We start from the raw sequence: 17,049 nt of genomic DNA, 5'->3' as shown, positions 1-17,049 counted from the left end.
GGGAAGTCCATGGGGATTATAACTGAGATGAAAAAGGCACAAAATGAAGAATGATGTTAAAAAAAATTTTAAAATGTGATATATCTTCTTTTGCTACTGTGTAATGAAAAATGTTAATGTTTGGAATATATATATATATTTATGTAAATCAATATTAAATAATCATGCATGATTAAATAATCATGATTTTAATGTAACATAGAACAAAAAGCTCACTTATATTTCACATAATCCACCAGATTCCACATCGTGGCTAACCTTTAAGGACTGAATTTGGTGTTGTATTAATGATGAGTAGGCATATTGTTTCAGAGTAATGAACATTATTTCTCACTTTTCCAACTACTTATCAGTGTTAGGTTGGGTTTTCTTCATATATTTCCACTAATACAATTATAGCCCAACAAATTCAGACTATATGAGAATCTAACTATCTTCTGTTAAGATAGATATTAAACAACTTTGCAATTATATAAAACAGTACCACGTTTCTCACTGAAATTTTTTGAGAAAGAATACTGTTTATGATAAACATATTTTATATGGCTTCCCTAGTGACCTCAGGGTTAAGTCTCAGCGCTAGCACACAATCACTGCTGCAGCCTGAATTCAATCCCTGGCCAGAGAGGTGACCCACATGTGGTGCAAAGGACCTCTCCTGTCTCGCCCACTATTCCCCTTGGCAGTATATTTCGGTAGATCCACCTACTCTACTCTCTACTCTCTCTCTGGTGGATCTTCTCACCGTCCATACCTCTAGTCTACACCCCAGTTCTTTAAAATAAATGAATGGGCCCTCCCTGGTGGCGCAAAGGGTAAGGATGCAGCACTGTAAGACAGCCGCTGCCGCTTCAGTGTGAGTTCCATCCCCAACCCAGGAGGTGACCCACATGGCGTGGCAGACCTCACCTGATCCACCCACTGCTCCTCTCAGTAGTGTACTTTGTCGATCTACCTGTTCTGCTTCCCTCTTGGTTTCTGTGAATCCTCTCACTACCTATGCACCTCTGGCCTGTACCCCAGCTCTGTATGCTAAATAAGTTTAAATTTTAAAAAATAAATGAATGAATGAATAAAGGTTGATCAGTTAATATGATACCTTTGTTTCCTTTAAAAATATGTTATATATGTTATGGAATAGAATTATTTTTAGTTTAAAATAAATTTATAAATAATTTATTGGATCAGTAAATGTTAAACATTTTTAGTTGTAATTTCTAATATATATATATGTACACTAATAGATATGATATACATAAATAACAACTCTTTTTCACTTACTAATTTAAATGTAGACAAAAGTCCTATGTAAAATGTATAAGAACCACTGCAAAGAACGTATCTGGCAGGTAGCATTAACATCATTGAGCCTTTTTCTAGCAGTTTATTGTTGGCATGTATTTAAATTTACAGCTATTAACCATACAATACATGTGTACATTGCTTTTCACGTTAAAGGAAAGAAAATAAGAATCTGTAGGTATTCAGGGAAGGGTGGGAACTAGTGGACTGGAGAGAATATAAAGTGTTTCAGTGATAGGATACTTCGGATGACAATATATACTTGAAGGGTAAATTGAGCTAGTATTTTTTAGCGTGAAAAATAAATCCTCCTTGCGAAATGCACCTCCATATCTTTTTTCCCTTTCTCACAAAGGTTTAAAAATCTTAATTTTTTTTTCTGTGATTTCTGCCTCTATTTCCTCATCTTCATTTCCCATTTAATCCACGTCACTAAGGTTGCTGTGGTCAGGATGGCCAGGACTGAGCCCTGCTATATGCAGCCACGGATCCATTTGGACCTTGGGTCCACCTCTGCCCGATTAAAACTGTCACCACGCCCTGTCTCCTGAAACCCTTCTGCTGGCTTTTCTGACCCCACTCTCTCCTGGGTTTGCCCCAATCATACTGATTTCTTTGGTTTCTCTTCTACTTGACCTTTAGATATTGATGATTTTGGTCTTCTCAAGACATCTACAGGCTGTTGCCAGTGAATTGTAGCCAGTTGTCTCTTTGTGTTAACTTTCCATGAATTGCATCTTCATGCCATTGATACTTAACACTTAATCTTCATTCCCTTTTCCTCTGAGAATCTCAAGTCAGTACAGCCAAGATCTCTGTGTTGCTGTTTAATAAACACCTCAGACTCAGAGCAAACTGATTCTCCCACCTTCAAACCCAGTCCTTCAGACATCCTCATTCCAATAACAGGGCAATACTATCCACCAGGTGTTCAAGGCAAACTCCAATGACAAGCCTTTTTGTTTATTAGGACTTTGTATATATCTCAGGAAGATAAAACAAACCAAAACAAAACAAAATGATTTTTTTCCCCCAAAGAATTTGGATGTGATGTTAATGGTTTTTACTTCTAGAGGTGAAAGAAAAATTATTATCCCTATTATTTTTTCCACATATTTCCATGAAATGAGTATACATTTTCCTGTAACAGAGTAGATCCTCTTAAAATTTTGCCCTTTTCATGTTTTACCCATCTCTATACTTGTTAAATAGTCACATTTTCAAGGTGATAGAACAAACTGACATTCAACATTCAGAATATTTGTAGGGGTGGTGAGGGTGTAGTGCTTATATAATGTTATGGAATACAGATTGGTAGCAGGTATTTAGAATTAAAAGTGTAAACTTCAACAATCTGTGGCAGTGATTTGGGTGAGCCTGAATAATGAAAAGAATGGTAATGACAACAGTGTGTTGAGGGAGAGCATTTAGTTCATTGAAATTATAAAATAATGAAATGTATTTGAGAATACAACTTATCATGACTTTGCTTTACTTCTGAGCCAGTAATGGCTCACATGGGTAGACACAGGGGAATGGAGAAAGGAGATTGCTACCATCTCCCTATTATATCTCAGTGGGTTTGTTCTTTTAATTTCTTGGTAGCAAAGTTGTAATTTTTCAGTTTTCTTAAGCTCCAATTAAATACTTAATGGATTTTACAAAATACCTGATAAAAGGAAACAATATGGAGCAAATTAAAAATAAAATGAAGAATTGGAATCACTGAGTGGGAAAAAAGCAGCTGTGACTAGAGTGATATTAGGATATGTTGGACAGAATAATGATTAGGGGAATGCTGGCAGACTGCTCATCAACTCACCTAGAAGCTGGAAGGACACAGGAGGGGTACCTGTGTCCTACTTCCTTTAAATGTTACTTAATACAGTGTATCTGACTCTGCATCTCCCTAGGTAGCAGAGATTATTATGACCTGGTGACACAACCCTTATTGTATAATTGTACTGATTGTTAGGCCTGTACTCTGGTGGGGCATCAGAAACTCTCAGTGGTTAAGCCAAGAGGATGCTGTGCATTGGGGAGTTGATTTGCGGGTAAAATAAGTGACCCCCTTTTCTCATTGAGACTCAAGTATTTGTTCTCAAAGTCTGTTTCTTCAGTCTGTGAAAGAATGAAGGTAAAGGGCGTCTCCCTGGTTGTACAGGGGATAAATCTCAGTGCTGTCATGTTGTCATCACTGAGACCTGAGTCTGATCTCTGGCCAGGGAGCTGATACACATATGGGCCTCTTCTGTCTTGCCACTGCTACTCCCCTCAGCAGTGTATTTCTATAGATCTGCCTGCTCAGCTCCCCACTCTGTCTCTGGTGAATTCTCTCAACCCCGGCACTTCTGGCCTATATCCCAGTTCTCATATGCATAAATAAAATCTTAAAAAAAAAGGAATAAATTTAAGGGAATATTCATTAAATGTGATCTCTGGAGCAACTGCATCAGAATCAGTAAGGTAGCTGGCTCAAAATGCAGATTTCTGGTAGCTGGCTCAAAATGCTGAATCAGACCTTCTGGGGATAGGGTCTGGGAATCTGCATTTGGAAAAACTCTCCAAGTGTTATTCACAGAACAGTTTTAAAACCATGGACATGAAACATTACTTCCCAGTATCTCTTCCAATGTATTTGTATAAAATGAAGATGATATATCTGAAGATGATATAGCTGATGAATAGCTGAAGAAGTTTATTCATGTAATTCTGGACCAGTGAGAATGAATGAGTGCAGAGGTAAAACAGCATATTTAATCTCTCACATTTTATTTTTTAAACTAGGGTATTAGCACTTCCTTGATTGATCTGGGAAAGATTAAATATCTGTTTGCCAACCTCTGAAAGGTAAATGAAGGCTTTTAAAGGATGGTTATGAAAAGACATTATTTATCTTTATTTTCAGGAAGGAAGGCTTACTTATTTTATAAAAAATGTCCAACAGTGTTCATGATTTGCACTCTCAGCAACCTATCTAAGATCTGTCTTCACTGCTGTCCAAAATGAGTGTCTCAGGAAACATAAATGCTTGGTCAGAAATGCTTACAAGTTCCATGTTTTCTTTTGTGTACAGTTGAAGAAAGTTCTGTATTGTCATGGAAGATGTAAAAAACAGATAAAGCTATAGTTTACTTTAGTAGTTTTTATGTTCTCTTATAAGTTATATTTTGAAGCATTTTTACTACCTCCTAATTTGGTTTATTGGCTTAAGAATGTGCCTGGATTCTGTTTATGATTGAAAAGGTTTATAATATAGAGGTGAAGTTTAAATTTTGCTCGCACGAGAAGTTACCTGTTTATCATGTGGTTAATATGAAATGTAAACTAAGCAACTAAACTACCCAGGCTATTTTGTGACTAAATGAAAGAGCTAAAAAGCATTTTTGGTATGAGTATATAGGAAAATATTCAGAAAACTCAAAACTAAAATTGAAAATTGAATAGACTAATGATAATCAAAATGGACACTTAAAACTCAGGCAATTCAAAATCTCTTTCCATTGCTAGTTATACTCAGCTTCATTTATTTATTTACTTTTGCATGGAAGATCTGGCGTGTAGGCCAGATGTGCTGGGGGTGAGAGGATTCATCCAGCGACAGAGTGGGGTGCAGAACAGGCAGATTTACAGAAATATGCTGGTGAGGAGAACAGCTAGGCCACCAGGGAGGTCCAGTATGCCTAATATTAGTAATAGTTCTAGAAATGATATCATATGTTTCCAATAAAAGTTAAACTGGCATTCAATACTTTCTCATTCATTTTATTTAATTCAACTGAATTATTTCATTCAGTTGAGACTGCTAGTCCTTATGTGGGTCTATAGTTATGGAACTTGAAATTTGAACTGATTGAATCATGAGTACAGACGGTGCTGAAGCAAATGCCAGGACTAAGGTCTTGTGCTTATTTTTTTTTGTTTGTTTCTTTAAAATAGTTTTGTTTTTCTTTTTATAAAAGTTTTAGCATGCTCATAGTTACATAATCTGAAAATTAAAAAAAAAAATGTACAAAGGTTGCCTCCCAACTACCTGGAGGAAACCTGCGTTTCCAGTTTTGTATATGCTATTTTTCCCCCAGCATTAATGCATAAACATTACACATTTAAATCTGTGTTTATCTACTTGTCTGCTTGTATATATCATGCATGACATTTTTTCATCCAAGAATTATTTCATATACCTCTGTTGTACGTGCTCGTAGGTTATATAATTTTCATTACAGTCCATTTGTGATCATACTTTTACATCATGCTCTGTAATTTAAATGTACTAAATGATTCCTTTACTAGTGGATACTTTAATTCTATGTCTGTGTGTTTTCTTAGGTTAAATTCTAGAATTGCTAGGTTAAAAGGAATATTCATTCAAAAATTTGAGCTGTAACACCAGGTTGTCCTTGGAAAAATCGTGCCAATTTATAGTCTTACTAGTAGTGTCTTGAAGGCAAGACATGATTTTGGAGCATTATCAATAATCCTAGGTTTTGATCTCTTTAATATTTATAAATATAACATGTTGGGAATTGGGTTTGTGCCTTAGTTTACATTGACTGGACACAATACTCACAGACACAGATACCCTTGAGCTTCTTTGTGTCTTGGGGACATGCCTGTGCAGTCTTACCCTGACTGAGTGGTAATGTGCAGAGCCCTTAAGTCAGACTAAATAAGGAATGATTTGCCCTGCTTACTAGATAGGTAGTGGACATATTTCTGAAGGGGAACATCTTTTTTCTTTTTTTTTCTTTTTCCTTCTAAACATTATTTTAAAGGCCCAGTATAAATAAGCCTTTTTTACTCCCTTATTCTTTGCAGAAATAATAGTGTGTTTAGTCATGGGTCAAAGCTTAATGATCATTTTAGAGTTCATAATACTCTGAATTTCTAAAGGAGTTACTTGCTTACCACAGGGCTCTGAAGAAAACTGACCTACCCTTTCCCAGAAATACATATTATGGCTTCCTGACACTCTAGGAAAGAGGGATATAGGAGGAACAGAGAGATCTTTCGATTCTTTCTCAAAGAGTATGTACTCTTCTTACTCGCCTCTTCCCTTTTCCCTCTGCTTCCCCCTTCCTCTATTTCCCTCCCTCACTTCCACCTTTTTCCTCAGTGTTTCTCAGTTCTAAAGGAGTTACTTTAGATTTTCTGACTTTTGTTTTTCATTATAAATATCATTTTGTTCTTTTATACTTCACAGAATTTAACATTTGTGAAACATCTGACTCTATAGAACTTTGAGACCCTGGTGGATAAATTTATTCATATATGTGTAATCACTTTCAGCTGTTCCCTCTAAATATAAAGGAAATAATATTTTGATGTAAGCACAACAGCTAGTGGGTTTTTAAACTTTGTTTTTGTATGTGTGTGTGTGTGAAATCTTTAAAATTCTGATCAACATCTAGTTATTTTCTATTCCTAATGTTACTGTTCTTGTTTCATGCAGGCATTCTTACACAGAATGAACCAGTGTGCAGCCTCAAAAATTGATAAAAATGTAACAGAAGAAACAGTAAAGGTAAGGAGGTATAATTGGCTCTCCACCTAGACACAAATTCCCCTTAGATAAAATTTTATTTGTAGGATGTTACCATAGGACTCTATTTATCATCAATTCCAGTATAAGTTCTTATGTGAATCACTTTTGTTTATTAATTTTTTTTTAAGTGAAATTAGAATTTAGGGAAAGACATGTGGGTTAAAAACATGGCCTAGAAGACACAGAAACATTGTTTTGCCAAGGTCTGGGAATGCTTGAAAAGAAGAAGAAAAATAAATCCTATCCTGTGAACCTTGGTGTCTATGAGAATAGGGGAACTGAGCTGTGGCTAAGGGGCGGTTTTAGAGGTAGCTCAAGAAGGTGAAATATTTGTTTTGTCCACTGGTACAGAAAAGAAAGTCTGCATAATATCTAAAAGGAAATATGAGTATTTCCTTTTAAGCTACAGAAAAGGAAAATTGTGAAGAGTTTAAAAAAAATAAAGATGGGTATTAAGTGAAAATTAACTACTGTGGTTATTATTATTATTATCATTAAAGTTCTCTAAACCATCACCAGTATTTACATTTTTTAAAAGATTTATTTATTTATGCTTACAGAACTGAGGCACATGCGAGAGGTGTGGTATATGAGAGGATTCACCAGAGGCTGAGTGGGGAGCAGAACAGGCAGATCTACTGAAATCCACTGCTGAAGGGAGCAGCAGGCGGGTCAGGAGAGGTCTGCCACACTGTGTGGGTTAAGCCCTAGCAGAGAATTGAACTCATGCTGCAGTGGCTTCAGAGAGCTTCATAACATGGTGCTTTAACCCATTGCGCCACCAGGGAAAGCCCCATTAGTATTGACTTTTAATGCTGCTTTACTATTATACCTTACTGAAAACAAAAAAAATTTCCAGGGATTTTATAGGCTTTTCTGATTCTGTTTCCCTAAAAGGTAAATAATTTTTAAGTTCTCCAATCATGGAAATATTTTTATTCACATGCTTCTGGTCGCAAGCAAAATCATGTATATTAGGGAAGCTTGCTTGAAGACACTGTGACCTTATGTTAGGATCTCTAGACAGAGGAGGTTTAGGAGTGATGACTTGGGGGTGCTGTGCAATTGCCAGGTTCTCTCCAGTGTGTCACTGCCATCTAAGTCATCCACTTTGCTCTCAAACTCCTACACTGCAAAGCAACTCTGACTGTCCCAGCTCTCACTTTCAGATCTAGTTAGTAGCTTCTACAGGGGGAAAGGACTGTGCATTCCAAGGGCAGCCTTCATAGGAGCAAAGAACTTGAAGCATCTGCCATCAAATCTGCCCGTTCTGTTTCACCTGAACTCCATTTCTATTAATAGCTTTACACTACCGTACTTTGAAGTATGCCCATACTTTGGCTTTTCCTGAGAGCTAGGAGTCAGTTCCTGATTCCCAGAATTGTGTGGGAATGTCCAGACAGAATTGACACTCTGCCAGTTGGGTGGAAGGAAGGACTGGAAGGAGGATAGCTATCTACCCACAGAGTTTTTAACTTGCAGTGAGAACCCTACTCTCACATAGATGACTTCTTTTTTATTTTTAAACTTGCTTTAATAGTTCACTTGCTTACACATGTATTTATTTACAGATGCTGTTCTCAAATATTGAAGATATCCTCGCAGTACATAAAGAATTTTTAAAAGTCGTGGAGGAATGCTTACATCCAGAACCTAACGCTCAGCAGGAAGTGGGAACCTGCTTTCTTCACTTTGTAGGAACATTTCTGTTTATTTTTAAAAGCTCTTTCCCCCTGGACTTTAAGGTTTAGTTTTTGGCATAGTTGCATGTGTGATTTCAGCATCAGAAGTAAAATGCAGCACCAAAAGTTTGGGGTCCTTTAAGGCCAATGAAATCTTCTATTTGGAGCCAGAAATGGGAAGAGCGCCTCACATCATCCATTTTACTCAGCGAAGAAGAAACAGCCTTTTCTGTTTTCAAAAGACTTGGTTCTTCGCATCCTCTGTAGCTTTGAATTCTAATGAATATTCAGGCTGTTCATAATGAATGGATTTTTATGTTTTTCTCAAACATAGAACATTCCCCTTTTGAAGCAGAAAATCCTTAATCTTATAATGGCGTGATGAGCCTTTTATTAGTGAGAATGTTCCCTTGTTAAGCAATTTCTGTGACAGACCTAGAAGTGAACAAACCCAGAGCCTCGAGGTATACATATGCCTATGTCTGAAACTTTCTCAAGGATGGTTTCTCAGAAGGTTGTATTGAGCAGTGTAGAAAAATAGCAAGTTAGTGCCTAGTTGTTTTAAATCATGTATTATGCTAGTATGATTATTTTTATATCCTTTGTACACGATCATGGAAATTATTTAGGCAGTTTACAGAGTCAAAAGCCTTATGCAGAATGGACTCTTTTCCAAAACTAGAGGACATTCATACTAAAAAATAGAAAAATAGTGCGGCTATTTATGCCATTCTACTGATGCTAATCTACCAGAATACCAAATTAAAACCACTTATTCATCAAATGCAATTGTTATATTTAATGTATGGGAATTTTGTCACAAATCAATTTTTGTTAATTTCTGATTTTTCATGTAGTTTTTTTTATAAAGGTTTCTAGATTTCTAGACATAATGAACAGAGTTGGCATTATGTTATTTTTATAATCAAAAGGTATTTCATTATATTAAAAGGAGAGATTCCTTAATGTAGGGAGGACCATCAAGCTGTGCTTGTCTTGGGTATGGCTGGAAACCATGACGTATGTTTGTGTCCACTGATCCAGACTGTGCCTTTTCGAGAAAGATTTGGCATCTCCTGCCAGCTGTTGTAGTTGCTGTCTTAGTTGCAAGCTGCACATGGGAATTTCACACACTGACATACACTTCCTCAATAACACATAATAAATCTGTCAACCATGAATTTAGCTAAACTATTTCTGAAGTTTATTTTATTCTGGTTCATATCATCTCCTGAATTAAGTAATCCAGTACATTCTCTGCTGGCTATAAAAAAATAGCAGCCAGCGTTTAGAAGCATATCTTTGAAATTTCAAAGGACAAACTGTGGCTCTAATATTTGGTTAATTTTCTGTGTCTTCCTCTTTTATTCTCCTGCTTTGTTATTCATCATAATCAGTTAGAGAAAATCTTACAGGTAGAGAGAGCTTAGAGATCATGATGGTGAAATTCCTTTTTTTGACAAATTTTTTTCTATATCATCTGTGAAGTTTCTAGTTTTAGCTCTAGTGGTTAGAAAATCTTTTTTTTTTTTTTTTTTAAAGATTTATTTATTTATTCATACAGAACTGGGGTACAGGCCAGAACTGTGGGAGGCTTCACCAGAGGCAGAGTGGGGAGCAGAACAGGCAGATCGACGAAGTACACTGCTGAGGGAAGCAGTGGGCGGGCCAGGCGAGGTCTGGCTCGCCATGTGGTCTCCTCCGGGGCAGGCAGCAGGCGGGAATCCAACTCATGCGGAAGTGGCTTCAGATTCTCAGTGCTGCGCTTTAACCTGCTGCGCCACCAGGGAGGGCCAGAAAATCTTTTTTATTAATTCCAAATTTGCTTATAAGATCCCACCACTACCCTTAAAGTGTGCAGTTAGTGGTCCTCATTTTATGTTTTGGAGAGAAAAGGAAGTCCTTTACACTATATCTCGTAACTATTTGAAAATAGTTGCCATTTCCTTTCTTTTCTATAATAACAAATCTCTCTCTGAAATGCCATCTCATATGTAGGTCTTCAAAGTCTGTTATAACTCTTGAAACTTTTTGCTGCATATTATCTATTTTGTCCACATCCCTCTTCGATACACCTGTGTAGATGGTATATATAAACTTCAGGGCACTATTTCTCTAAACCTATATAATCTGGTATATTCCTTTTCTTTATGTAATACTTTCTCCCTCTCCCCATCTAGGAATTATGGATTCATCATTCTGTGCCTTGCTGAGATATCATTGCCTTTAGAAATCTGTCTGAACCTTCCCTACAAATTTAAGTGCTCTCTTTTCTGTGCTTTTTTTTTTTTGCCACTTCATACGTTTCTCTATTAATACATGCATCATACTGAACTATAATTGATATATTCATCCTCTTTTTTTAGGCTATAACTCATGAATCAAAAAAAATTTTAAAAAGTCATATATACATGCTGTATATTTCTTGAACCATAGTAAACACCTATGAACATAGCATAGGCTAATGTTTCAAAATGCTTGATAATGTAACTAACTTATTTTTACTTGAATTCACAGAAAGACAAGTTTCGTATCTATGATGAATATTGTAGTAACCATGAGAAGGCACAAAAATTGCTTCTTGAACTTAACAAAATAAGAACAATCCGGACTTTTCTTTTGGTATGTCAATATTTATGTGTTACCATAGGCTCTTATTTGTTGATAGGCTCAAGAAAAGCCAAGACATAGCCTCAATGTGGTGCAAAAACTGCTTTGGGATAACTCTTTTAACATACTCAGGCTAGGAAACTAGTCCTTTGGTAATGTAAGTGAGAATTGGGAGAAGCTTATATTTGTGGAAATGCTAAAATGCTCTCTTCTGGTTGATTATGAATTGTTTGTGAGACCCACGGCACCTAGTGAGAAAAGACATTTATGGCAGAGTTCATCATCATTCTCATACCCTGCGGATCCCTCAGGTTTCATTTACTTTTGCTAAGAGAGCTATAAGTGGGATAATAAAGGAGGAAATAAATGAGAAAAGATATTTACAGATTTCACTCTCTGTTCAGTAGTCATGAAAAGAGTAAGGATGTATATACTGTTTTTAGGATAGCACAGATAGATGCATACTTGGGCAGTTACTTGTACAATGTAATCATTGGTGAGGACCACACTAAAATGTAAAATTTAGTGCTATTAGCAAATTGTGGAGTTGAACATCCATGATTATGATACAGTTTTACAGCATTTCTGTTACCCCCATAAAATCCCTCATGTCTGTTTACAGCCTGCCTCCATCCATTCCCACCAGTAGCTCCAGACAAGTGCTGATTTTTTTTTCTTTCCTTTTAAAAAAGACTTTATTCATTTTTTACTTAGAAGAACTGGGGTACAGGCCAGAGGTGCAAGGGGTGAGATGATTCACCAGACTCTGAGTGGGGAACAGAACAGACAGATATACTGAAATACAATTCTGAGGGGAGGAGCAAGAGAGACTGGAGAGATCTGCTACACCATGTGGGTCACTTCCCTGGCCAGGGATTGAACTCGTGCTCTGTGGCTGCAGATAGCTTCATAGTGCTCAGACTTACACCACCAGGGAGGACGCTGAATATGTTCTATCTCTGCAAATTTGTCTTCTTTGGATTTCATATTAATAAAATCTATAATGTAATTTTTTAAAGACTTGACTTTTTTTTACTGAGTAAAATGTTTTTCAGAGTACATCGTTTTGTCACAGACATCTGTATTTCATTTGTCTTTTATTGATTGTTAGTTCCTTGTGTGGTCACACCAAATTTTCTTTATTTGCTAGTTAATGATGATCCTTGAAAACACTGTGTATGAGAGGTTGTTTCAGACAGAAATATTTGTTAATATAGAAAAGTGAAGAAATTTCCAGTTTGGTCAATTAGAACTAATGTTGTTAGAAATATTCACATGTAAGTCTTCATGTTAGACCATATTGTCTAGTAAGGTATGAAGGTTGCATTTTCTCTGTATCATTTCCAACATGCTACATTATTAATCATGGTGGTATATAGTTGTATTCCATGGTGATTTTTATTTGCATATCTAATTATTAGTGATATTGTTTGCTTTCATGTGCTTATTTATCCCCTGGTGGAATGCTTAATTAAATCTTTTTTCTGTATTTAAATTGGGATATTTATCTTATATTTATTTTCAAGTTGTATATCAAACATATAATTTGCAAGTATCCCAGTGTGATTTGATCATTTACAAATTATTATTTGAAAATAAAAAATTTTAAGTATTGTTGAAGTCCAATTTATTAAAATTTTTTCCATTATTACTATACTTTTGCTGTCATATTTAACAATATATATCCAGGCCTTATACTTACTTTGTTAAGTTTATCACTAAGTATTTTGTTCTTTTGATACTATGTGACTGCAACTCATAGGAAAAGGAGGTTGTAACATGATTTCACATGAAATTTTATGATAGTGAAATTTTCATACTTCTGTGTTTAAAGATGCAATTAATTATGTTTATTTCTACCCCAGAACTGTATGTTACTTGGAGGACGAAAGAATACAGATGTTCCCTTGGAAGGATATTTAGTTACACCAATACAAAGGATATGCAAGTACCCTCTTTTATTGAAGGTATTTTATCTCTTTACTTTATTGTAGCATTTTTCTTCTAGCTGCACCTTTTTTTTTGGTGGTCTTTAACATTGACATTATAAAGGACAGATCATGGATATTGGAGAAAATGCCTATTTGGGGGGGAAGCAGATCTTTTGAGAAAAGAAAAATTACCTTTTGTAGAAAATATACTTTTTTATTTTCATATAGTTTAAATACATTCATTTCAAGATAAATCTCATTAAGTAATAATGACTAGTTTATATAGCATTATTTACAGTATTTATCTTTAGTAAATTTCTGTTGACTTATAGTTTTCTTATTTCTCTTAACATCGGTTACTTCATGAAGTTATATAATTTCATAATTTTCCCACAAGGGAACTAGTGTGGGTTACATGGGACAGACAATAACTGATAGAACATAGAGGGACTGTATGAAGAAAACATTGCTTTTAGAAAGTGAAAAATTGCCCCATTAATTGTGTAGGTCCATTGTTGTGATCAAAATTTTTATTATGAAAAATGATGCACAAACTGCAAGAGGGTGTATTATAGGTTTGAATTGCAGTTCTTGATGCTATGACTTTTGGAAATATATGGCTAGGCAATTGATGTGGTGATCGAGCACATGAGCTCTGCAGTTCAAATCCTAAGTTTTTTTGCTATCGGAATGACTGAAGCACATAATCTAAAAACTTATAGTCTTGGGTTTTCATGTGTGCAACAGTGATGATGAAATTATAGCACATGCTTATAAGAATGTGCATGCATTGATGTGCATATGTGTGTCTACATATATTTGCAAAAATGTAAAAGATTACATAATGGTAATCAATTGAACCACTTTTACAAATCATTTAGCATAGTACCTATTTCATCAATGTTAGCCATTATTCTTTATATACAGTTATGCTCTTTTTATATTGATCTATTGAAACTACTTGGTTTTTATTTAAAACTGCTCATGTATGCCATAGATATATTCAATAATGTTCTTATTGATATAATTTCAAAGGCAAATGTTATGAATTTGAACAGAAAGTATATTTTTTACTGCATCTACTGTCAGTTGTGTAAATTGGATTTCTGTATAACATTTCATTGCAAGGGATATTTCCTTATTTAAAAATAAAGTTAAAGTTGCTTGAGTAAGCCATAAAAAGTCAAGGAGAGAAACTAATACAGGAATTTCCACTTCTGCAGAGGGCAGACATATTGGTGCAAACATGATTTCTATTTTTCTGAAATTCTCCTCAGCAATCTGACTTGGTAATTCAGATTCACACACACCCTCCTAACAGCTATAACTGGTCCTGAGGTTAGAATTTCAACGATTTGTTTGCTTGAAAAGTCAGATGGGATAGAGGTATTAAGAAAAATACATTATGCCACAGTGCTTAAAAATTATTTAAGCATACAGAACTGGGGTACAGGCCAGAGGTATAGGGGTGGTGAGAGGATTCACCAGAGACAGAGGGGGAGCAGAACAGGACAACTGATGAAGTACACTGCTGAGGGGAGTAGTGGGCAGGTCAGGAGAAGTCTGCCACATCATGTGGGTCATCTCCCTGGCCAGAAATTGAACTCACGCTTAAATTGCTTTTGCAGTGCTGTGTTTTAACCTGCTGCACCACCAGAGAGGGCCCCACAGTGTGGTTCTAAGTCACTCATTTCTGCTGGGGATGATCTTTGGTTTCTGAATTAACCTTTGTCAAGACAGGACCATGGCCTTATCCTTGCTTAGGAAGAAGAAGGTCTATTTACAGTGGCTTCAAACAGTGGAGAGATGATATCTTATCCTCTCTTTTAAAGATTATCTTCACAAAGAAAAAGGAAAACAATTTCCTTTTATATTAGATATGATAATATTGATAGTTATACTATCCTCTGGAGAAATCTACTGGTATCCTTCTCTGATTTTAGATGTTTTTATTTATTCAGAGAAAAGCGTGAAAGGACTAGGCTATCATGTTAAGGTGAAGAGAAGTTGATATTACTTGTGAAACTTGAAATTATTGAGTGGGTCAGTGAGCACTGAGTTAGTAGCAAATTAATAGCTAGCTGATAGAAGGATAATATAACTGTTGTTTCTGTTGCTTTTCACATTTGCTTTTCTAAATGCATGTATTACCTCCTTAGATACACAATTCTTTTCTGCCCAAAATCAGAGCCTACAAACTGATTTGACCACTTCACATACTTTACAAATATTTTTATTCTTTAGATTTTCTGGAGAAGCCCTCATCTGCTGTGACCCAGCATAATCTTCTCGTCCCCGTGTATTGAGAGTGATATGTCTTCTTTTCCGTTAGTTCTGCAGAACAGAGTGTGAACATGTTGAACACAAAATCCAAGAGTATGGTAGACTTTTCAACAATAATAGAACTCAAGAGGGGGATAGCCACTGCATATTTTCCCACTGCATGTTAAGAATTAAGACAATTCCTTTAAAGAATTGCCTGAGGATTTTGGTAATTGTGTTAGTTACATGATGTTGGCAACTGTAGTAAAGAAACAAATGACTAATTAAAAAGCAATGTGGTCACAACTGTCTAGACAGTGGGTGAAGATGTTTAATTTTATGCTTCTAAACAACAAGAACTTTTAATATATTTAAGAGATTAAAGATTACTGTTTCTGACATCCTGAATGGGAAAAAAAAAGCATAAATAAAAACCCTCCAAACAAACACAACCTTGACGGGGAGTGGAGGGGGGGGAGGAGTCGCCATTCATTCATCACACAATGAACCTGACCTCTTGGCGGAAAAGTGTATGTTCCTTCTCTAATGATGGAGCATTGTAGAACTTATTTTTGTTGGAATCTAAGGCATTACTTGAAAATTTTGCTCTATTTATATTTGTAGAGTTTCTCAAAAACTGTTCCAAAATAAGGCATTTAATTATTTTTGAAATGATGAGCATAATTTAAAAATTCTTCAGTTAATTGATATAGAAAGATGTATACTTCTATTGAAGCAAAATTCAAACTTACTGAAAAATAACTGTGTAAGAGATATCTGATAATTTGAAATGAAATTTATTTTTTAAAAACAAAATAATTTTGAGGGGAAAATTGAGGTGATGGCAACATGTCCCTGGGACAGTGCTCCATTCACTGATTTAAACTTTTGTTTTTGATCTTCATCTGGTGGAGTTTGATGTCACTTCTGAAAGTGGCTCTCACGATCTTTGCAGTTTTCATTTCCTGGTCAGTCTGAACCTGCTGTACCAGAAAGCTGATGATCAAAGGGTGATTTGTTTTTTTGTGTATAAACAGGAGTTGCTGAAGCGGACGCCAAGGAAACACAGTGACTACGCAGCAGTGATGGAAGCCCTCCAAGCCATGAAAGCCGTCTGTTCCAACATAAACGAGGCCAAGAGACAGATGGAGAAGTTGGAAGTTTTAGAGGAATGGCAGTCTCATATTGAAGGCTGGGAGGTACAGTTGCCTTACTCAACCATTGAGCCTAAAATAGTCATGTCTTATGCTCATGTGTAGAATTATTGACATCAGAGAGAATTGTAACTGGTTATTTTCTTATATAATGCTATAGGGTCATCTCATTTCTAAAAAGTACTGTCATGATTATTCTTAAGTGTCTCTATACAAATATCTTTATACAATTATTTGACTTAACCTCTACCTCACAAGTTTTTGATATAGTCAGTTGATATTGTGTGTGTTGTAAACTTTGGTATTAAAGTATTTGTGCATCATGATGAACATTTTTCCTGCCTTAATTTAGGTCAGTAGTTACATAGCCTGAATCCTGGAGAAAGTGAAGGGCAGAAAAGCTCAACATGTATCCTGTGATTTTATTTTCAGGTCCTCTCAATTAGGTGCTTGATGATGCATTTCATTTTAAACCCACTTACTTTGAATTTCAAACCCATTTAGCCCCCACATTTAAAATTTTTCATTTCTAAAATGAAGGAACTAGCTGTCATGTCATTTTT

At 35.7% G+C, this 17,049-nt stretch overlaps 1 protein-coding gene across 1 annotated transcript in view; it reads left to right on the top strand.

The window, feature by feature from the left end:
* PREX2 (phosphatidylinositol-3,4,5-trisphosphate-dependent Rac exchange factor 2) overlaps positions 1–17,049 on the top strand; it is a 238,851-nt gene that overhangs the window by 60,402 nt on the left and 161,400 nt on the right. Inside the window, exons 2-6 of the mRNA XM_004679816.2 lie at positions 6,755–6,826; positions 8,419–8,541; positions 11,047–11,151; positions 13,005–13,106; positions 16,370–16,531. Coding sequence (XP_004679873.1) covers positions 6,755–6,826; positions 8,419–8,541; positions 11,047–11,151; positions 13,005–13,106; positions 16,370–16,531 — 564 coding nt within the window. The remainder of the gene's footprint in view (positions 1–6,754; positions 6,827–8,418; positions 8,542–11,046; positions 11,152–13,004; positions 13,107–16,369; positions 16,532–17,049) is intronic.

This window comes from Condylura cristata, unplaced genomic scaffold, assembly GCF_000260355.1.
Source record: "Condylura cristata isolate star-nosed mole 26May11 unplaced genomic scaffold, ConCri1.0 scaffold00009, whole genome shotgun sequence".
In the NCBI taxonomy this organism is placed as follows: Eukaryota; Metazoa; Chordata; class Mammalia; order Eulipotyphla; family Talpidae; genus Condylura; species Condylura cristata.
The sequence above is the reverse complement of the archived record's forward strand: the minus strand, read 5'-3'. Positions and strand labels throughout refer to the sequence as shown.